General features: G+C 35.4%; 1 protein-coding gene across 3 annotated transcripts in view; it reads left to right on the forward strand.

Annotated features, from left to right (window-relative positions):
* Window positions 1–24477, forward strand: part of CEP83 (centrosomal protein 83) — a 186608-nt gene that overhangs the window by 101248 nt on the left and 60883 nt on the right. For all 3 annotated transcript variants that reach the window (XM_074325264.1, XM_019710315.2, XM_074325265.1), the window contains 4 exons: window positions 10897–11169; window positions 11623–11773; window positions 20640–20732; window positions 22533–22664. In XM_074325264.1, coding sequence (XP_074181365.1) covers window positions 10997–11169; window positions 11623–11773; window positions 20640–20732; window positions 22533–22664 — 549 coding nt within the window. In that variant the 5' untranslated portion in view covers window positions 10897–10996. The remainder of the gene's footprint in view (window positions 1–10896; window positions 11170–11622; window positions 11774–20639; window positions 20733–22532; window positions 22665–24477) is intronic.

Genomic DNA, 24477 nt, shown 5'->3' on the forward strand with positions numbered 1-24477 from the left:
AGCGTTGGTATTTATCAGTTGTCTTTTTACGTTTCATTTCAGATTTTCCTCTTTCTTGGTATGACTAGTGATTTTCCATTGAAACATGCACATTTGTGGTATTACGTTATGGGACTCTGGATCCTATTTAAACCCTCTGTTTTGGCTGGCTGTTTCTGATACTGCTTTGGCAGGGTTTGAAAGGAGGAAGTGCTGTCTCACCGTGGCCGTGTGCCAGGTAGTTTCCCAGCTGGCCGCTGTTGACACCCATGTCAGGAGGTCATCATTGCTGGGGGGCGTGGAGTTGTCTCCCCAGGTCATCTCCACTGACACCCTGAAAAGGTTGGCTTGTTCCTGCTGTGTGGTGGTTCCAGGCCTGACTTTCCACTAGGCCGTGTCTGACAGCACTTCAGCAGGGATGGGCAGTGCTTTTCCTTCCTGCCTGTGGGTGGGGGTGAAAGTTCAGGTTTCCCACGTGGTTTCCACTGACATGGCTGGAGCCTGAGGCTTTTGTATCAGCAGGGGTGAAGTCCCAACTTTTTACTCAGCCTTCTTGTATACTATCCAGGCAGGGAACTGGGGTACCTTCTTACAAACCTGGCCTCCCCACTTGGCCTTTGGTTGTGTGGATGGGGTGGAGCCACGGTTTTTTGTGTAGTATTTGCCTGGAGTAGCTTGTTATTGTTTAATTTTTAATTTTTAATTTTTTTTTTTAATCTTGCTGGGTTTCCCTTTTCTTGTTACTTTGGTTAAAGAGCAGGCGTTTTCTTTTTCTTTCTTTTTTTTTTTTTTTTTTTTTTTTTTTTTTGGTTTGAATCCATTGCCTTCTTCTTCAGCTCCAAATTGGGCATATATGAGGGGAAAAGAAAACATGGAACCCACCACTGTGTTAGTTCTTATATCCTGAAGTCCTCAGTCGGTCTGCTTTCTAGTCTCCAGTTTTTAGAGTTGTATTAGGTGTGTCAAATATAATGCTCCGGACTTCTAGTTATGTTACTGGGGTTTACAGGGAAGTGCACAGCTGCTTCATTTTCCTGCAAGCCGCAGTCTTTTCCCACAGGTTTTAAGATGTGACATCAGCTTCATTTAGTTCTAGATATTATCTAATTTCTATTGTGACCTTTGATTTGCAAGTTATTTAGAAATGTATTCTTACTTTCTAAGCTTTTACCTTTTTACCTGTCACCTTACCAGTTTACCTTTCTGTATTGAGTTTTAGTTTGGTTGCACTGTAGTCAGAAAACCTTCTGTATAATTTTGGTCTTTTAAAATTTTTGAGATTTTTTTTTTAAGACCCAGCATGTGGTTGATATTTATAAATGTTAACATGTGACTTTTAAGGAATATGTTTTCTATGTTTTATTGGGTACAGTTTTCTATATAGGTCAGGCTGGTTAATTGTGTTGTTTAAATTGTTGATATTCTTACTGATTTTTTTTTTTCTGCTTGTTCTATTAGTTACTAGGAATAGTGGTTAAATTCCCCTATGATTGTGAATTTGTCTTTTTCCTTGTAGTTCTGACCACTTCTGCCATACCTATTTAGTGTATATAAATTAAAATTGTCACATCTTTCTGGTGTATCTAACCTTTTATCATTACAAATGTCGCTTTTCATCTCTAGTTCTTTTGCCTTAAAAATCAACTTGATCTGATATTAATATAGTTATATATTATACATACAGTTAAATTGTGTATGTTGTACAATATAGTTATATTATGTAATATAATTATAGGTACATACTAATAATATCTCTTTCGATTAACGGCTACATTATCTTTTCCCCTTCTTTTCTTGCAACCTTTCTGTGCCCTTATGTTTTAAAAATGTCCTGTAAAAAAGGCATATAATTGGGTTATGTTTTTTAAATTTCTTTTTTATTTAAAGCATTACTCTATATACTTTAATTACTGATATGTTAGTCTAAATCTACTGTATTACTGTTTCCATTTTCTACTTGTATTATGTTCCCTCTTACCTCCCTGCTTGCCTACTTTTGATTTTATTTGGAATTCTCAGGGGAAGGGTGATTCTCAAAGGAGAGGTGGAGGTGATTTTGCCCCCTAGGGTACATGTGGCAAAGTGGAGACCTTTTGTTTTTCACACGTTGGGGGAGTGGTGCAACTGGCATCTAATGGGTAGAGACTAGGAAGGCTGCTTAATGTCCTACAAAGTATAGGATAGCCCCCAACAGCAAAGAACTATCTGGTCCAAAGTATCAGTAATGCAAAGGTTGAGAAACCCTATTTAGAGTGTTTGAGTAATTTTAATTTTTCCATCCTTTTAGCATTCTCTAGTGGTTATCCTAGAGAAGGGTTCGGCAAGCTTTTATTATGAAGAGTCAGTGAATATTTTAGATTCTTCAGGCCATATATTCTTTCTGTCATTTATGAGGTGTGATCAACAAATACAGTGACTGCTGCTGCCGAGTGCCTTCCAACGGAAAGGCAGGGATCTTCCACATGGGAAGCGCGCGTCGAACCTCAGTAACAGTGTGTAACAAGTTTCCGCTTATTCGCTGCAGTCAGTCAGGTGTGAGCTACGGTTGAGAGAAGGTGTGTTTTAAAGTGTGTTGTAAACTATACTCCATCATGACAATGCTCTGTGTCACACATTGCTTATGGTATATGGCAATTTGTGTCAAATAAAGACATTACGGTGTGTCCTCATCCACCTTATTCACCAGATCTGGCTCTTCCCCAAAGTCAAAATGATTCAGGACATCGAGGCAGCCACAGCAGCACAATAAAGACAGTCACGAAAGAGGACTTCCAGAAGTGCTTCAGAAAGTGTCAAGAACGATGGGATAAGTGTGTTTGAAGTGAGGAGGAGTATTTTGAGGGGGATTAATGGCAATGTGCCTTTTACTGTAATAATTTTTTTATTTAAACGTTCACCGTATTGTTTGATCACACCTCGTATTCTTTCCTTCCTTCTCTCCCTTCTCCCTCCCTCCCTTCTATCCTTTTTTAGAGCTGTTTTAGATTTATATCAGAGTCGAGCAAAAGTACAGAGGGTTAGCTCTGCACCATATACCCCTTGCCTGATCCCCCACATACGTAGTCTCCCCCAGTATTACCATCCCACAGCAGAGAGGTACATTTGTTAGAGATGATGCACCTACACTGACATCATTGTCACCCACAATCCATAGTTTACATTAGGGTTCACTCTTGGTGTTTTACATTCTGTGGGTTTTGACAAATGTAGTTTGGCATGTATTTTATAATCACAGTATCTTACAGAATAGTCTCACTGCTCTAAAAAGTCTGTGCTCCGCCTATTCATTCTTTCCTTTCTCTTAACCCTTGGTAACCACTAATCTTTTTAATGTCTCCATAGTGTTGCTGTTTCCAGAATGTGGTATAGCTGGTATCCTACAGTATGTATCCTTTGTAGATTGGCTTCTTTTACTTAGTGATATGCATTTAAGGCTCCTCTATCTTTTCATGACTTGATAGCTCTTTTCCTTTTAGGGTTGAGTCTTAGGGGTGGTTAGTATTCCATTCTTGGGATGGACCACAGTTCATCTGTTCACCTACTGAAGGCCATCTTGCTTGATTCCAAGTTTGGCAGTTATGAATAAAGCCGCTAGACACATCTGCATGCAGATTTTTGTGTGAATGTGTTTTCAGCTCATTTGGTTAAATACCAAGGAGTGCTGTTGCTGGATCATAGGTCAGAGTAATGAATTAGAGGCCTATTGCTCTACGTCCTCACCAGCAGTAAGTGCTGTCAGCCTTTGGAACTGGGTCAGTTCTAACAGGTGTGGAGTTGTACCTCACTGTTTTAATTTGCAATTCCCTTATGATGATGGACATCTTTTAATATGCTTATTGGCCATCTGTATATCTTCTTTGGTGAGATGTCTGTTAAGGTCTTTGGCCCAGTTTTTAATGGGGTTGTTTGTTTTCTTATTGTTGAGTTTGTGTTCTTTATATATTTTGGATAACAGTCTTTTATCAAATATGTCTTTTCCAAATGTTTTCTCCCGTCTGGCGACTTCTCTTCTCAATCTCTTGGCAGTATCTTTCATAGAGCAGAAGTTTTTAATTTTGATGAAGTCTAACTTACCATAGATCTTTCCTTTGCTGTTGTATCTATAAAGTCGTTGCCATATCCAAGGTTGTTTAGATTTTCTCCTATATTATCTTCTAGGAATTTGATAGTTTTGCAGTTTACATTTAGGTGTGTGATCCATTTTGAGCTAACTTTTATGAAGGGTATAATGTTTGTGCTTCGGTCTCCTTTTTTTTGCATTGCGTTATTTTTATATGTGCTCCTTTGTCACACATCAGTTGACTGTATTTGTGTTAATCTATTTCTGGACTCACTATTCTGTTCCATTGATCTACTTTCGTCTGTTCTTTTGCCAGTACCACACTGTGTTATTTACCATTGCTTCAAAGTAATCCTCGAAGTCAGGTATTGTCAGTCCTCTGACTTTATTCTTCAGTATTGTGTTGGTTATGGTGGGACTTTTGCCTCTCCATGTAAACTTTAGAATCTGTTTGTTGATATCCACCAAATAACTTGTTGGGATTGTAGCTGGGAAGAACTGACAAGTTGGGAAGAACTGACATCTTGGCAACATTGAATCTTCCTATCTATGAACATAGAATATCTGTCCCCCTTTGATTTCTTTTATCACAGTTTTATAATTTTCATCGTATGAATCTTGTACATATTTTGTTAGATTTATACCTATTTCATTTTGGAGGCAGTGTTAATGTAAGTGGTATTGTGTTTTAAATTTCAAATTCCATTTGTTCATTGTTGATATATAGGTAAGTGATTTTTTTTGTGTATATTAACCTTGTATTCTATAACCTTGCTGTAATTGCTCACTAGTTCCAGGAGATCTTTTTGTTTTGTTTATTGATTCTTTTGGATCTTCTACATAGACAGTGATGTCATCTGCAAACAACGACAGTTTTATTTCTTTCTTCCCTATCCATATGCTTTTTATTTCTTTTTCTTGTCTTGCTGTATTAAGTCCTCTATCCAATATGATGTTGAAAAGGAGTGGGGAGAGGGGACCTCCTTGCTTGTTCTTGATCTTAGTGGGAAAGCTTTTATTATCTCTCCATTATGTATGTTAGCTGTAGTTTTTTTATAGATGTTCTTTATCAAATTGAGAAAGGTCCCCACTATTACCTAAATTATTGAGAGCTTTTATCATGAATGGGTGTTGGATTTCGTCAAATACCTTTTCTACATCCACTGATATGATCATGTGATTTTTCTGTTTTAGCCTGTTGATGTCGTGGATTACATTAATTGATCTTTGAATGTTGAACCGGCCTTGCATGCCTCACATATGAGCAACTCCTACTCGATTTGGATGTATAATTCTTTTTATACATTGTTGGATTTGATTTGCTAATGTTTTGTTGAGGATTTTTGCACCTATGTTCATTCTTTCTTTAAAAGAAAACTTAAAAAAGGAGATAACATTTTTAGCTTGGGGCCATACAAAAAAGACTGCAGGCCAGATTTGGCCAATGGGCTATAATTTTGCCAGTCCCTTTCCTAGAGATTACAATATGCATGTTTGATTTATTAAAGTAATATAATTGATACTTCTATCAATTAATATTTGCCTTTTCCAATAAAGTGCAAGGACTCTAGAGTACTTATAATTCTACCTCTACTAACTTATATACCATTTATATCATGTATTTTAAGTCTATATATGTTAAAATCCACATGATATTATTTTATGCAGTCAATATTCAGTTAGAATTATACACATATTTATAGTTTTCATTTATCTTCCTTTATTTCTGTTTCATCTAAGAATTTTTCTTGTATGTGTGTAATTTTTTTTTCTGTATTTGGAGCATATTAGTTTGGCAGTTACTTATTTAGAACTGTAAAGGTAATATTACATTGTGTTTGGCTTTTATGGTTGAAGTCAGTCCTGTCTTTTTGTTGCTTATTTGAAGGCACTTTGTCTCTTTCTGGCTGATTTTAAGATTTTCCCATGGTTTTTGTTTTTTAGCTGTCTTAATGTGTGGATATCTTTTTATTTATGTGCTTGGGGTTTGTAGGACTTTTTTGAATCTAAGAGTTGTCTTTCTCCAGTTTGAGGAAGTTGTCCGGCCCCCTTCTTTTTTTTTGGGGGGGGGGGTATTGATTCTGCTCTATTCTTTCTCTCCTTTCCTTCTGTGACTCCAATTGCACGTCTGTTCAAACGAATGGACATTTCAAGCTTTATTCTTTGTATTTCTTTCCTTTTCTGTATTTTCTCTTTCTACTTGAATATATTCTTTTATGCTATCTCCCAATTCCTCCTTAAACTATGTATAATTGGGGCTCTTATACCCGCTCATTGAGCTCTTAGTTAGCATTTTTCATTTTTAGACTTTCCATTGATTTCTTTTTATGGTTTCTAATTCTCTGAAATTCTCAACCTTATTTTCTGTTGCCTTGTACACAATAATAATATATAAAATTTTATTTGAGAACCATTGTCTGATAACTGTAATAGTGAGACCCTTGTTTTTCTATTGTCCATTTGTGTGTGTGTGTGTGTGTGTGTGTGTGTCTGTCTGTCTGTCTGTCTGTCTGTCTCTGTGTGTGTGTGTGGCCTTAATTTATATTGCTTTATCATCCCATGGACTTTTTTGGGGGGAGCCAGTTTTTATTTATAAACTTGTTTTTTAGAGCAATTTGAGGCCTAGTCTAGTATCTTTCTTTTAAATTATTCTTATTCCTAAGAGGCAGCCTATAATGTATCCAGCTTTTATTGTTCTTAGCAGGAGGCTTGATCCAAATTACCTAGTCCTTTATTACCTGAAATAGAAGACTATCTTCATATTTCTTGGTATAAGAGATAGATAATACTTTTTTTTTTTCCCATAGAGTTAAGGTAATTGAGTTGGGGTTTTCTCTTTTTAGCTAAAAGCCTCCTTATAGAATTAATATAAAAAATAGAAGTTCTTTCTTTGTAACCTTGACTATAGAATGGTGGAACCACTTTTGAAGGTCAGAGAAGGAATTGTGTTTTATGAGGCCTTTCTATCTTTGACATATGACACTAGATATCTATTTGGAAGACTCTCATACCTAGATTTTCAAAGGTTATTATCGATAACGTGATTACTACTAAACTGGAGAACTGAATATGTTATATGTGCAAAATACTTAAAAACAGATATGAAATTCAGTCTGACCTTGGTAAGACTCACACAAATAGGCAGATAGTTTTTTGTGATTCTTAAATATTTCTAAAGGAGAAAATTCTGAAATAAGCTATTGGCAGATGTAACCCAGTGGCTCATAACTTAAGTCTGAGGCAAGAAGTTCTTTCCAATATCTAATCTAACTATTGTGTTTAAGCCCATTCATATCCAATCAGCACAGAAGTAGAGAACAGTTAGTGACTATAGTCCGTGTCATAGTATTTTTTATCGGTGTAGGATTCATAAACCCAGACAAAAGCTGTATGAACAAAGGCGTGATGTGCAGTTTTGTTCAGGGGATAACTGGAGTAGGATATTTTTGGTAGATGGTAGGAAATGAGACTAAACAAGGTAGAATGGGGCTGATAGTGTAGGGCTTTAAAATACTGGAGCTTTTGACTTTGTCTCGAACTTTAGAGTAAGAGTGAGAAGTCAAAACAAAATTGTTGAATATTAATCTGGCAGTGCTTTGTGGGGTAGACCAGAGAGAAAATATTGGAAGCAGGAATAACAAAAAGCTCTAATGATGAAGTCGTTATAAAGTGATAAGAGCCTGACTTTTTGTGGTTAATTAGGAATGGAGAGAACGGAATGCATTTGAAAGAAGAGTATTTGGTGTTTTTATCTGGGATGTTGAGAGAGAACGATAGGGTTTTGAGTGTTAAGTGTGAATGAATGGTAGCATAACATTAGTATCAATACCAGAAGCTGGAAAATCAGGTTAAAGGCAGATTGAAAGCAAGGATGATGAATTTGGTTTAACACAACTTGAATATCATCTGAAAATTTTTTTGTAATTATTTAAAAGAAAATTTAACAAAATGATTAAAGTAAAAGGAAGAAGTTGTCCTATGGAGGAGTCCCCCCATTATTTCTCCGGAAGTTACTATTATTGTCAACTTGGTGTATATTATTTGACTATGTGTAAGTATGTACGTGTGTTTATCTGTCATTCATAATCTTCATCTTTCTGTGGGGGCAGTTGGGAGAGACGTAACTTATCCTTTTTAATGCATAGTATAAATGTACCTTTATTTATGGAAGTTTAGGTTATTTCTGATTCTTCTTTATTTAAATTAAAGACATTGTTGCAGAGGAAATTCTAATATAATTATTTTGGGGTATTCATCCAACTATTTTCATAGAATAAATTGGGCCAGTGGTTAAGCAGATTTATCATTTTGATACAGGTAACTTTCCAGGAAGGTTAGTATTAATTCTTGTGTGTGCGTGTGCAGATTAACAGTGTTATTTTTTTGTGTGTGTATGTTAAAGGAAGTATATCATGTATTTTGTGTGTGATACCTATTGGCGATGTGTGATAGGGAGTCCAGCTTTCTTAGTCCCTAAAATTAACATATAAGAAGGTGATGAAATGGTAAATATCCTCTTGGAACAGGAGAAATCCTTCTGGTTTGGGAAAATACAGGATGGCAATACATACAAGGTGTGATCACAAAATAAGGTGACTGTTGCTGCGGAGTGCCATCCAACAGAAAGGCAGGGATCTTCAATATGGGAAGTGGCGCGTTGACACTTAATAACAGTGTGTGACAAGTTTCAACTTGTTTGGTGCTGTCAATCAAGTATGAGGTACAGTTGAGAGAAGGTGTGTTTTAAAGTGTGCCGTAAATCATCCTCCATCATGACAACGATCCGTGTCACCCATCGCTTCTGGTACAGTAATTTCTGTCAAATAAAAACATGGTGTGTCCTCATCCACTTTATTTGCCGGATCTGGCACCATGTGACTTCTGGCTCTTCCCCAAAGTCAAAATGATTCAGGACAACGAGGCAGCCACAACAGCACAACTAAAGACAGTCACAAAAGAGGACTTCCAGAACTGCTTCAGAAAGTGGCAAGAGTGATGGGATAAGTGTGTTACAAGTGAGGGGGAGTGTTTTGAGGGGGATTAATGGCAGTGTGTCTTTTACTGTAATATTTTTTAAAATTCAAACATTTACCATATTTTTTATCACACCTTGTAGAATTGGACATGAAGTAATGGTGGTGGTGATTGAGAAAGGGATATCCTGAAATTAGTGAAGTTCTGAAAACTACTTCCAGTAGATTTCATAATAGGGAAGGAGATAAATCATTTTAGCTTTATTTTACAAAAATGTTTAGGTCTTAGTGAATTTTATTTCCATGGGGACTTGACTCCCGTTTTAAAGTAGGAGTCATTGAGGATGTTTATTTTACTGTCAATTCAACTGGAATAAAAAAGAAGAAAAAATGTTCATTTTAGCTTGGAAATCTTTCTTTCCCTAGTAGTGGAAATAAAGGGTAGCTTTGGATTTTTCTAAGGTAGTTTAAGCTTTTAGCTAATTAAAATTAAACCCTATAATGCCTTGTAGTTGTATTATTAGAAACTATGAGCTAGGTTTATTGTATGTTTTTATCTCTTAAAAATTAATTTGGATCAAAGAGCAGAATCAAAATTCCACGTCAATTTCATGATCCAGTTCATTAATTCTATGGCAAATGTATACTCTTGACAGAATGATGTTGTGGCAGCTGCTACAAGCAGTGCACTCTGCATCTGGACAGATGGAGTCCTGTGCACAGTTAGCATAATAGTAAGGTAGAAAGTATCCTTGGAGGCCTTTTTCTCCCTCTATTAAAATACAATTTTATAGGAAACCAAAGTAATCCCAATTTTAGTTTAAAAATCTTCTAATGTAATATGCAGACATCACATTAATTTATCAGAAGTGATATATTTCAAGTAAGACTAATTTAAGTAATTTGAGCTAAAGACCCTTTCTTGTAGTAAGAAAAGGTAATTCATGATAACCCATGACTGAGACAGGCTTTTAAGGAAAAAAATATGTGAGAATAATAGTTTTGAAAAAGATTAATGAAGTTAAAGGGGACAGAATTACTTTGTTAAAATATTTATGTTTAATTATTTACACTAAGAACACAGTGTCATCATTTTTTTGTACTTTCAAATATAGGTAAACATCTTATTTTTTAAATTAAATTTATTGGGGTGACAATTGTTAGTAAAATTACATCAGTTTCAAGTGTACAATTCTGTAATACATCATTTATATATTACATTGTGTGATCATTTTTTACTTTTTGATACAACAAACATTTAGTTACTTCCGTAATCCTGGGTCAGTGCTTTTGGGGATAGGTGATGTGATTTAGTTTCCTGTTCTTAGCACAGTGCATACGTAACATGTAGGATGTGGTCTGTATTTATTTATTGACGAATTTCTCATCTGAGTCTACACCCTGAGTACAGTTCACCTTGTGTCAAATAAAAGAGCTGGTGTAACATTAATCACAGACATAGTTACTTGCTGAAGGTCATCTTTGTGAAGACTATGATTCTCCCCAGCCATTTACCAAGTTCTGAATGGCTTTTCCCTTGATTTTGGGGCATGGATTTTGTACTAGGATCCACCCATGAAGTTTACCCCAGTTGCTTCAGGAAACATCTGGGGTTTGTGAATACAGGAGTACCTAAACTGGAAGTCAGTACTTCTAGTTAGTTTAATACTTGAAGATGTGACTTTGTGGTCACGGAAATTGTGTGGACGTAGAGCAATCTTGTTAAGGTATGATTCAGCTTTATTCTTGCATTTTGTTTTTTGAACAGTTGAAAATCTGAAAATTGAATTTTATTATAGAAATGATGAGAATAATAAGTGATAAAAAATATATAACACTTGAGGAAGTTCACTGATTGTTAATTAAGTGTATTTCTCTGTGCAGGTATAAATTGGTCTCCCAGATTCTATCCCAGCAAGAAGGAAGTGGAAAATACCCTTGGAAAGAAAATTGAGACAATAAGAAGACCAGAATTTATTTTTACATGGTTGTCAGCTCACCTACCAATATGGACACTTTTACCACCAGTTTTCCTCCTGGTGGAGACAGTGGGATGACAGGTTCTCACTCTGAGTTCCAAAATATGTTAATTGATGAAAGGTTACGATGTGCCCGTCATAAAATGAATTATCAGACTCTGAAAGTTGAACACACAAGGTAAATTACTTACATTTGGAGGTGAGGGGCTTGATTAAAAACTTTTTTTGAATGTTTGCTCTGGAATGTACAGTACTATTTTGTTATTTCACAGTATATACGTTTAAAACTTTTAATACACTAATTTTTTGCTTTAAAATTCTTTTTTTTAAAAAAACTAAGCATGATATCAAGTAGGTTATGAATTTATAAGAGTCTTGTTTTGAAAGTATCAAGACATATGAAATTAAATGTATCTGGGTGGCTAAATTTGTTTTTTCCCCTCAAAGTAAAATTGCATTCTGAAACTACAGTGTTAATAATTAAATGAAACTCTAAAGAAAAGATATTTGCAGTTTTAATGGAATATATGATTTTGGTCTTATTCTGCAGTGTTGGTTGACTACGTAAAGAAATGCAATTAGAAAGCAAAGGGTACGCTTAAAATTGAATTCTTCTAATTTAAAAAATCAGGTTGCAAGATGAGTACATAAAGTCACAGAACGAACTCAAGCGCCTGTTGAATGAAAAGCAAACTAACCAGGAAAAACTGCAGCTGCTGCTTCAAGAGCTAAGAGAGGAATTAGTAGCGAAAACTAAAGACTTAGAAGAAATGAAGCTGCAGGTAAGAAAATATATTTGAGTTAATATAAAAATAGTCAGATGTTTAGTGGAAGTAAGTAATTTTGGTAAATTTGGTAAATTCTCTCTATATTCTTAATAAGTATTTTGCTATATCTCCAGCTGGTATAAGTTAATTCTCTTTCTTATATTCTAGGACGTTCACTACCATCTAGGGTTTAGCCACGATACTGTTATTTTATGTAAACTTATATTCTCTTACCTATTCTGATTTAAATAATATTTCACTGTTCAGAACAATTGAGAGAAAGTCCCGTTTGAATTGATAAAAATTCAGAATTAAAGAATATTTTTTAAAGAAAGATTGACTATTTTTCTTTTAAGTATAGTAACGGAAATTAAGCTAAAAAAGACTGATAGTTATTTTTAAGGCGCTTCTTAAAAGACACTGTACAAATAACACATGCACGTAATTTATGTGTACAGTGTAAGATAAACGGAGTCTCTAAAGCAAAAGATCATTGGTACTTAAGTACCGATCACAGTTTCTTTAGTTAATTTTCACAGTTTTTAATTTTCCCAGGAAGTAGAGCAAAGCTAAACTTCTGCACCAAACTAACTATAAATTTCAAATTAGTAGTGATATTTTCCTATATTCGTTTAATCTCCAAATAGTACCAGCTGTGTATTTTTGCTTATCTAGTGTTTGGTACAAATATTAAGGCATTATTACTAGCAGAGTTATAAGTTGATGAAGTAAAAAGCCATCTTTCGAGTGATCTAGTATGGCACATCACCCATCTCCTGGATTTCTTGGAGAGCAGTGTTGGAAGAAGTTTGTCATTCAGTATCTGCTTGAAATCATCCATTGTTGGGAACACAACCCCTAAGCTTGGGTTGGAGCCTCCTCTGTGCTTACTGTTTCCTTCTGAGGAATATTTGAGACATTTAAACAAAAAATAAAAACTGCAGAGGGAAATGCAGTTTAAGCTTTTAGAATTGCATTCATTTGTTTTGCAAAGATTGAGAAGCCTGTATGAATGGAATCTGTGAGCACTAGAACCCAAGGTATTGAAAGTATTCTTCAGGCCTTGCAAATGTAATTACTCTGTTTCTTGAGAGTAGCAACTCTACAGGCTTGTTTGTACCAAGCACACATGAACAGTAAGCTTAAGAAGACTGGAGTGGCTATATTAATATCAGATAAAATAGACTTCAAGACAGAGTATCACTAAAGATAAAAAGGACATTTTGATGATGAGAAAAAGGGTCAGTTTACCAGGAAGATGATGACCTTCAACAAATAGCTATGTTTCTATGCCTTAGTTTTCTCTTATGGTAAAGGGGATAAAAGTTGTTATTCAATAGGGGTTGTTGTGATGACCAATGAGGTAACATATTTTTAGTACATCATGTGGCACATAGTAGGTACTCATAAGTGATGGCTATTTTTTATTCTATTTGAATGCAGGCCCCAGGCGGGCAGGAACTTCTTTTCAGTGTGTCTCTGGTACTCAAGACAGTGCCTAGAAAATATTTGTGGAATGAATGACACAAATAAATAGAATGAATGAGAATTGTTCTGTTCATACTATATAATGTCACACTTCTTGTTTCATACGTACCTAGAGCCTCAGTGTCTTAGAGTTGATAATTATCTAGTTCTCTTTCATGTCTATTACGAGTTGAATTGTGTCCCCCAAAAAGATATGTTGAAGTTCTAACTCCCAATACTTCAGAATGTGATCTTCATGTGGAAATAGGGTCTTTGCAGACATAGTTAGTTAAGACGAGGCCACAGTGAAGTATGGTGAGCCCTTAGTCCAATATAACTGGTTCCTTATAAGAAAAGCGGAAGAGACACAGAGACAAACACATGGGTGGGGGACAGGGAGAATGTCCTGTGGTGACAAGCAGAGATTGAAGTGCTGCAGCTGCCGAGGAATGCCGAGGCTCGCCAGACACCACCAGCGGCTTGGACGAAGGCAAGGAAGGACTCACCCTACAGTCTTCACAGGGAGCATGGCCCTATTGACACCTTGATTTTGGACTTTTAGCCTCCAGAACTGTGAGACAATAAATTTCTTTTGTTGTAAACCACCTGGGTTGTGCTTTTTTTGTTATGGCAGCTCTAGGAAACTAATACACTATCCAAAGAACAGTTCTTTTTTGGAGCACCTGTGACACCCGGGTCATCCTTCTCTGCTTCAGTGCTGCCATGGGGGAGAACCCGGTGAACTTTTATGAGACTGAACCCGGTGAACTTTTAAAGTGATCCATCTCCTTTTCTGGACTGGAGCAATGAAATCGTCCTCCCTGTGGTCTCCCTGTTGGTTTCTTGTATTGTTCCTTGGATCTATGCAAAATAACTTTGTTACATTTCTCCACATGATAGTTCCCCAAATGTTTGCTGAAAAATATAACTTATCTGGTCAATTTCTATTTTTCAAGATAAACATGCCTGGTTCCTATGTGATCTTTATCTGGCAAAAATTAGCTAAAGAAACATCTATGCATATCCATACATATATTGAAGTACTTGAGCTATTTGCTTAATGGATGTTTGCAATTTGTACAAATTGTAGTTAAGTTCAGTAAATTCAACAGAGTAAGATCAGCAAGAAATATTTCAGTGAAGGTTTCTGAAAGATGATCATTTTAAAAATATACATGTATTATCTTGTCTACCTGCAAAATACCTTTTCTGAGTTGAGATTTAATAATCCTTTGGCTTTTATAGAAAAACGATGTAAAAGACATTCATTTGAAGCATAATTCTGGGTCACATGTACTTGTAGTGAATGAGAATAATAATAGTGCCTGGCTCAGAGGATGACTGTAAAGATGAAAATGAGACACATAGAAAGTGTTAGTATAGTGCTTTGATGTGGTAAATGGTTAGAACATGTTAGCTATTATTGTTATTATGTTAGCAAAACCTTTTTCAAAAAAAATATGGGAGTCATTTGAAACATTTCTGATAAAAATTTTAAATTAATTTACCAAAAATTTATGTTTTCTTTGTGCCAGGCAATGAAAACTGTATAACCCAGTATGTTTACTATTTCATTTAGCTGCTAGAAAGCTCAGAGCAAAATGTATTACTCAGGTTCAGTCATTAATTTGTTAAGACTATCTGGCACAGCAATATTTGCCCTCTTAAATTAAAACATTAAAACATTCTTTGAAAAATAATTGGTCTATTTTATATTAATATGACAAGTGTTGGAGTGTTAAAGATTTTTTTTTGTAGATTTAATATAGGTAGTGACAGACAGACTGTTAGATGATGAAGCGTTCTTGTAAGTTTCTTTTGAGACACGTAGTGGCAGTGTTCCATTAGAAGTCTAAGACACAGCATAATTTCCTCCAAAAATGGCATGGGGAAAATCCTCTAATTCTGTCTATGCCTCTGATGTATGTGTGCTATGAAAGAGAGGGTAAGGAGGGAAAATAGGGTTTTCTTTCTTGTATGTGTGCTTGTTTTTAATAAGATTTTTAGACAATAAAGAAAAAATCTAATGGAGATCCTTTTTTTTAGAGACCTTATAGATCATAGGATTCCCTTGTAGTTACCAATTTCAGCATTATTTATTCCTTTTGTATAGATCCTAGTTCCATCTGTCATAAGGACATTCATTATTAACATCTTATAGTGCAGATCTACTAATGAGAAATTTTTTTCAGGTCTTATATACCTAAAAAAAGTTTTTAAAAAATATTTTTGCTGAATATTGAATCTACCTGGATAAGCCCCCCCCCCCCCCCCACCATACTTTAAAGATGTTGTTCTCCTGTCTTCTCATGTGCGGTGTTTCATATAAAAATTTGCTGTCATCCTTAACTTTGTTCTGTGTATGCAGTGTCTTTCTTTTCCCCCCTTGGCTGCTCTTAAGATTTTCCCTTTATTGCTGATTTTGAGCAATTTGATTGTCAGGCCTCTGCACTTTTATTCATTTTTCTGATGCTTGGGATTAATTGGACTTCTTGGGTCTGTGGGTTTATAGTTTTATCAAATTTAGAAAATTTTTTGGCATCTCAAAATTTTTCTTTTTTTTTGCCTCCTCTTTCATCTCCTTTGGGGATTCCACTGTTAGGCCAATTAAAGTTCTCCCATAGCCCACTGATATTCTGTTTATTTTGAATCTTTTTTGTCTCTTTGTTTCATTTTGGATAGTTTCTGTTGCCATGTCTTCAAGTTTGTTGATCTTTTTTCCTGCAGTGTCTAATCTGCCATTAAGTCTATACAGTGTATTTTTCATCCCAGAAGTTGTTGTTTTTATCTTCAAGTCTAGTTTTGTTCTTTTTCATATCTTCCTTATCTTAACATGTTTATTCTTTTATCTAGCTTTTTAAGCATATAGAATTCAGTTATAATAACTAGCTCAATGTCTGCTAATTCCAACATTTTCTGGGTTGGTTTTGGTTGGTTGATTTTCTTTTCCTATTTTTGTGGGTAGTATTTTCCTGCTCGTTTCATGCCTGGTAAGTTTTTATTGGATGCCAGACATTGTAAATTTTACTTTTCTGAGTGCTAGATATTTTGTGTTCTGATAAATATTCTCCTTGGGTCTTGCTAAATGGGAGCAGATTAGTATTTAGTGTAGTGCTAATTATTTCCCACTGCTGGGACCCTTCTGAGTACTCTACCAATTTCTCTGTGAAATGAGGTTTTACAGTCTGGCTTTTGGGACAGTGAAATGTTCTTAATTGTGTATAACTCTGGGTAGTCATGCCTCTAATCCTTTCAGGTAGTTCTTTTCCTGGCCTTAGGTATTTTCCTTACATGCATGAGAAGATGGTCAATACTCTACTAAATGAATCAAGAGGGATCTTTCGCAGATCTTCATAATTTTCTTTCTGTGCCACACTCCTCATATTACCCTGTCTTGTGACTCTAGCCACACTAGTCTTCCTGGATTCTCAGTTCCATGCTGGACTTTCCTCATGTCAGGGAGTCCATGAGACATTGGAAGCTTTCTCAAGCTCACTTTCTTTGTTTTCTGTCTTTCAAACATCTTTTTCATGTCATTATGTCCAGTGTCTTGAAAACTGTTGTTTGATTTTATCCATTCTTTTATTTGTTTCAGGCAAAAGAGTAAATCTAGTCTCTATTATTCCATATCTTGGAAGTGGAAGCACTTTTATTTTAAGTTAACTTTTGATTATGGAAATCTGAAGTACAAAAGATCTTTGAATAATGCCATTTCATAATGTCATTTCATTCTAACGTTGATGAGAAAAATAGTCAATTCTTGGTTGGAGCCATTGTTTGCGTGGAGTTTGAAGCTTCTCCCCATGTCTGTGTGGGTTTTCTCTGAGTACTCTGATTTCCTCCCGCATCCCAAGATGTATGTACCTGTGAGGTTAATTGGTGTGTCTAAATGGTCTCAGTCTGAGTGAGCGTGGGTGTGTGTGTGAGTGTGCCCTGCAATGGAAGAGCGTCCTGTCCAGGGTGGGTTTCTACCTTGCTCCCTGAGCTGCTGGGAGAAGCTTCAGTCATCTGCAACCCTGAACTGGAATAAGTGGGTTGGGAAATCATTATCTTACTTGTGTTTATACATCTTTCTGAAATATATGTATAGCTCACATTTATTTCAGTGTTTAATATTAGACGTGTTTTGGGTTTTTGTTTAGAAGTTTGATGATATTTTTGTGACCAGAAATATGCCATAGGAACTTAACTTTTGTTTATATCAATTAGCCTGTGGTGAAATTGGTTTTGTTATAAGTTGTTTAGCTTGAAGTCACAGTTTCCGAGAACCTATTGAAGACATTAAGTGATAATTTACGATAGAGTTTATGTGGTGTGGTGCATCCCCCATACTCATCAGCCAGCATCGATAATTACCATCTGTGAGGCAGTCTTGCTTTATCTTCTAAACTCTTCCCCCACCCCACATCCCACATACACCCAATCCCACCCCTAGCTCTCCCTCAACCCCTCTGGATCATTTTGAAGCAAATCATCTTTCAACCCTAAGTATTTGATTATATATGAAGCCGAGGAATTAAGACACCCCCCCCCCCACACAGAAAATATCATTAATTTCTTTAAAATGGGGTTGTATGCTACTTTGGATTAGCAGCCACAAGAAGGAAGTCATGTAGCACCCTATTAACCATCATAGAAATTGCTTAGCCTGGGGCCTATTAGACTGGGGGGGGGTGGTGTAAGTAGCCAAGAGAGCATACATGATAATAGCATACAATGAGTAAGAGTCACAGGATGTATAGTTTCTACCCCTGCACATAAGATAACCTAGTAACGTGCATTGTTAAGACATTTTCAGCCCACAAAGTGAATGACCAACTGAAACCAAGGATCCTGATTCAATATATAATTTGATTTAACACATATTTTCTATTCAGTGCCTTAGCCCTTTCCCTTAGCAGTCATTAACCCCCTGAGGCAGCCAGAAACCATGGCCAGGCCTTGACTAAGAGTCACAGGTATGGGTTTCTGTTAAGCTAAAGATAACATCATGGCCTGAGGTGTGTTTCAGTTCCTGAGCCCTAAAGCAGAATGACCCCTGGTCACATCCTCAGGAAACCAGACTGAGGGACACCAAAGCCGACCTCAAGACCTCAAACAATGATTTACTGCCTTTACCTCACTCTTGAGCAATCAGCAATCACCATGACTCAAAACCCCTACTCATGGTGACTTGTGATGTTTGCTCTGTAAAGCCCCTTGTCTGGAAACCATCAAGGCATTCGGGCCTTTGATCATTAGCTTCCTGTTCTGGGCGGTGCCATTCATAATAAAATAGCCAGTCTTTCTCCACTGCAATTCTTGGTGTTTAGTGTTTGGCTCTGCTAGCACTGGGTGGATGAACTCTTTCTGTTTGGTAACATTTGTCTCTATTATGTACAAGGCAATCCCTACTTAAAAGCATTATCACAATAGCATTATCATACCTAAATGTACTTAAGGAATATTATTTCTTAATAGTGTATCTTTGTTCAGATTTACCTCAGTTTTGGTTGCTTATTTTTAAAGTTGGTTTGTTTGAAACAGGACCCAAATAAGTTTTGCCTATTGATCTTTTCCTTTTAATTACCACCTCTCCTCAGTTTGGACTCTTGATGCTATCCATCATCCAGACTCTTAACATCATAAACCAGATTTTACCAAGAGCTTTCTGTCTCGTTTCTCTAGCCCCATTCATTCACTGCCTTTCCTTCCACAGCCACCAGTTCTCTCCCAGCAAAGCTTTTGATCCATCTTGCTTCTTCCTACAATATATATGGTAGTGCCATTTTTAAGCTTAAAAACCCTCAATGAATGAGCAAGGTACAAAGAAATGTGTATAGTATGCTTTTCTTTATGTAAAAATTAAAAGTGATATGTATATATGCTTATGTATCTATAGGTTGTGTTAAGAAGAAGCATAGGAAATTAACAGTTGTAGCTCTGAGAGGGAAAGTGGATGACGTAAGTGAGAAGAGGATTTAGTTTTTTAGTATTTTATTTTGTTTGAATTGTTTTCTTTATGCAAATATATTTATTCATTTTAAGTAAAAAACTTTTAAAAAAGTAAATACTATTGAATACTGAGTCAGTTATAAGAGTTTGAACCTGGTATACCAGAACCTTCCACTTTGTGGCACCCACCTCTTTCCCATTTGTTCCCAGCCAGGGTGCAGCTCTCCTAGTTGGCATTTGGTTGTTACAGTATCTACAGATTGCTACCAGCATTAATGCACAGGGACCCCAGATTCTAAATTTCTTCTATTTGCTTAGTGTGGCCCTTTAGCTCACTTTTAAGCATCATTTTTCTCCAGGGAATTTAAAATTTTATCCATTATTTGGTTTTGGGTTCTACCTAAGTTTTAGTTTGCTCATTCCTTTGATGTGCCATTCTTTCTATCCTAAATATCTTTTCTATTTGTCTTTAGCTGTCTGGTAAGCCTATATTTCCCATTTTTTAAGTTATTTGTAAGTATAAGTTCTTTTTCACGTGAGCGTTTGAGCTTCTTATGGGGAAAGATATGCTTCCTGTGAAATTTTGTAATCTTTAGAAAGTCAGACTTTTTATGCTTCAATTTCTTTACGAAGGGGATGATAATGTAGCTACATTGTGGATTGTTGCAGGGATTAAAGAAGTTAATGCATGTAAGGTATTAAGAACAGTGTGTTATGCCAATAACGGTATGTTGCACGATGCTTTATATATAGTAGGCATTGATTCAGCAAAATGTTTGGAATATTTAGAGTATAGATGAATAAATGAATGAATTAAACCTTTTTCTTAGTGTTTAGAAATTAATATTAATACAAACTCGGATTTCTTGCAACCAGCATTTGTTCATTCTAGAAATAATAAATGAGTGGTTCCTATGTGTCAGGCAGTAGTTCGAGGTGTTGGGAACACTTTGGTAAATAAAGACTGTGCCCTTCAGCTTACTAAAATAGTTAATTACTCCTTGAAAGATGTGTTTTATAAGATAGTGTAACAGGAAGGAGCCTAAATTAGTTTTGGTGATCAGAGTAATTATCAGCTTTTTCTGACTGAAAATAAGTCTTTGAATTCTTCGTGGTATACCAAATTATTACCCCTTTATTTTGCTTGCCTTAGGTAATAGGCTAATAGCCATTGTATCCAACATGATACTTAGCTGCCAATGTAGTTATTCCTAACAGTAACAATAATTAGTGACTGTCTTTACCTCATGTTAATGGAATTTTTGTCATTTCTGAAGAGAGCCTAAAATCGATATTCTTAAAGTATTGTTTCAAAAGATGGTTCTATGTATATAATGATTACTGTTAACTTTGGTATATTGTGAAATTTCTATGAATTACATTTCATTTCATAAATAGAAAGGCTTTGAAATTTTGCAAATTCTTGTTTTAATATTTGTGATTAAATATTTAGAATTGTTTGTGTTTCTCTACATATTAGGTATTAACTCCACAAAAGTTGGAATTATTGAAAGCCCAAATACAACAAGAATTAGAAACTCCAATGAGAGAGCGTTTTAGGAATCTGGATGAAGTAAGTAATTTATGCAGAATGAACTGTGCATTTATCTTCACGTGGAAAGCTTGATGAAAAGCATCGTTCCCCTCCCCAAAGCCCTGCAATAGCTCCCCGTCTTACTCAGGCGGTAGTGGCCTTTGAGTCTGCCCAGCATCAGACTGCAGGATCCCTCTGACTTCCTTTTCTCCAGCCACACTGGCCTCCTTGATGTTTCTTTGGCACCTCAGAAATGCTGTAGTTCAGGAGTCTGCTCTAGCTGTTGCTTTTGCCTTGATATGTTGCTTCTCCAGATACATCTTGGCCAACTTCTTTATTTCTTTTAAGTGTTTGCTGAAATGTCACCTCAACGAGGCGTACTTAGTCCAACCCCTGCCCCCATTAATATTGCAACCTGCCTTTTCCATCTCTCCTTAGATTAGACCTTTGGATCCCCATTTAGCCTGCTTTGCTTTTTATTTTTCTCTAGTACTTCCTAACTTCTGATATGCTATTTAATATATATTGTGCTTATTTTTTATAATCTCTTTTACCATCTCTAGGAATATAAGTTGCATGAGAGGAGAAGCCTTATCTGTTTTGTTCACTGTTATATTCCAAGTTCCTAGAACAGTTCCTAGCATACAATAGGTGCTCAGTATTTGTTGAACAAAAGAATGAATTTCATGCAACCTCAGAAAAGTAAAAATCTGTTACAGTTTTTTCCTTCAGATTGTGAGCAGTTTCCTCATATGAAATCTTGGTATAATATGACTAAATGTTTAAAAAAGGGGACAGGAAAAGATGACAGACATGAAGTATATTAGGTACTATATTAGGCATTTTATGTGTATTATTTAACAAATATTCTGGGCCTTGACCATACGTACAAATAAGTATTGGTTACTTCAAAATGGACCCCTCTGGAAAGCTATAGTCTGGTGATGCTGCCTTGACACAAAATAGTTGTGGATCTTGTTTTATAAATGGCTTACTGGTGTGGTCAGGTCATCTTTTGAATATCCCTCTGATGGATAACCAAAGCATTATGATTTGGGAGTAGATTTAATTTGGGGATGTAAACAAAATCACTTAGACCTAAGTAAGGTAGGCGATCAAGTGAAGTAAAAGCATTTTTTGAAATATCAAAACAAAGTATGTCTCTAATAAAATAAAAAAACCCATTTTCTTTGTTTGTAAACTGGCTTAGAAGAGAAATATGTCAGCTGAAGGTTTACAGGTTCCTGAGTATTTTAGGAGTCTTCCTTGCTACTTCATTTTCTGATATATGTTGAAATAGAGTGTCCTCCATTTTTCTGCTCTTTTGTCTAAGTTCTTACTGAGATTCAGAATGCCCAGCAACTTTCGTTGTGTGGAGAAGCAGACTTGGAGTATGCCAGGGAATATCCTTTATCTACTTTGAATTCATCCTGTCTGAATTTTAGGGGGGTATTTTTTATTTTATCATAAAATTAATTTTTAATCTGTATTTTGAAAGGTGTGCTACATTCTTAAATATTATTTTTTAAGTCCAGAGGTCAAAACTTTTGACCTTGTCAACATTTTTATTATGAGAATCAGTGAGGAAATAAGGTTGATTGAATGGTAATTGGCTTTATTGGTAATTTCTCAGGAATGTACTAATTTTGTGTGTAGGATATTTGTTATGAGAACTTTTCCAAGGTTTATTCATACTTCTGTTAAGCTTGTGTTTTACTTTTAGAATTGCTCTGAATATAATGTAACTTAAAATTATTTATATTTGCAAAAGTGATTTTTGGAGTGAATACAAATTTCATTTATAAATTTGTGATAAATTGCTGTCTCCTTATAATTTAGGAAGTTGAAAAGTATAGAGCTGAATATAATAAGCTTCGCTATGAACATATATTTCTCAAATCAGAATTTGAACACCAGAAAGAAGAATTTGCACATATGTTAGAAGAAGAAAAAATAAAATATAAATCAGAGGTGAGTGATTGATTTTGCTAGTTTAGTTGTTATCCTTTTCTAGTCAATAAAATTTTATGATTATATTTTTTGTAAATCCCAAGTAAGAGTTGATTGCATAGTTTTTTTTTTTAATGTGAATTATTTGTCATGATTTTCATCTGCTGTCTAGCAACATTTTTCTTGTGAATGTTCTTTTTTAACTATTAGATTTTTCTGTTCTTTTCCTCCTTTCTTTTGCCCCAATCAGTGGCAATAGTCAGTCTCTTTTCTCCCATGGCCACACAGAAAGACTTCTCTTTGCAAATACTTGTATAGTTTATCCGTATGATTCCTTATTTAGCACTGTCCCCCTCTCCTCCTTGGGACTCTGTCACCCATGCACCTTGTTTCCCTATATAAACAAGAGGTTTATACCTTAGGGTGTGCCCTTCTCCTTCAAGGTGTGTACTTTGTTCTGTGACGTGTGCAACTGCGGCGTCCTCTCTGCTTCCTGTGGTGTGCACCCCTGCTCTGTCTCTCCTGCTGGTGGCAGCCTCTCAACTCATTTTGTGGTTTGTCTCCTAATATTCCCCAAAATGGGGTTTGTGTTGCTCATTCTTTATGTTGCTCTTAGATGATTTTTCAGGATGGAAAGAGAAATGCCAATTTTATCCTGCTGTATTCAAATAAGAAATCTAATGCTAGTTGAATTTGTAAAAATATGTTTGTCTGTAGTTAAGTGAAACATGTTATGTACAAACACATCTGCATTATACATTTATTGCATTGTCTTTATTTGGAATCAAGAGTTAAAATATACTCACTTCCCTTTGCCAGTAACTAATTGGATCAAATTATTTATTCTTAGAAGTGAACAAACTGTTCCATGATTGTTTGATATGTAAGAAGTTGTATGAACTTTGTTTTGGATCATTTGAGTTCATTAATAATACAGTACCAGAAAACTATAAATATTTATACTAGTCTTTTGCATTTAAAAAATTCTTTACAGCTTTAAATGCTTTATTCACATATGATCTCACTTCTCTTATAGTAGTGTCTCCATTTTAAATGAAGACACTGAAGCACAAGATAAGTGCATTGCTCTAAGTCTCAAAGAAATTCAGCAGCCAAGTTAACAGCAGAACTCAGGCACCCCAACTCCCAGTGCAGAGTTGTAAGTTTGAAATTACCCATGATTTGAAATTGCCATGCCAATTAGAAGCCATCCCACAACCATAATTTTGTCAAGAGATTAATTGAGCCATACATACTATGAGTGATGATGAAAGGGTTTGAATCTGTAATTATGACACTTAAAGGAACTGCATATAAAAATTTTCTTGTGGAAAATAGGAATAATAAAGATTTCCAGTCTAAAATGTAGATTTAGTATAACTGAGGTTAAGGTAGTAGTGCTTTATTTTATACTTTGCTTTTAAAATCTAAAGATGATTAGTTTAGATTTAGTTTACCTGGTAATGATTATCTGTATTCTCCAGTTTTTTAATTTTATTGTTGTTTTAAAGAATGAAACCGTATCTGAAATCTGATGACTAATCTACTTTTTACCCAAGAAAGACAAAATGATAGTCACTAAAAATTTTAATGGATCAGTGAATTATGACATTCTTAGAAATCTGATGATAAACAGCTAGTTAAGAAGCCATAATTAGTAGAGGCTAGAAAAGTAAGACTTTATGAAAAGACCAAAGTTCTTTTCTTTCTACTTCCCAATTGATTATGCAGGAGCAATATTAATTAGTGCATAATTGGGTACTTGCTTTCATTCCATCACTTATCGTTATACTCCAGTTTCTATAAACAATAGTAGTAAAACCTAGTGAGATGA

This window comes from Rhinolophus sinicus, linkage group LG02 (genome assembly GCF_036562045.2).
Source record: "Rhinolophus sinicus isolate RSC01 linkage group LG02, ASM3656204v1, whole genome shotgun sequence".
Taxonomy (NCBI): domain Eukaryota; kingdom Metazoa; phylum Chordata; class Mammalia; order Chiroptera; family Rhinolophidae; genus Rhinolophus; species Rhinolophus sinicus.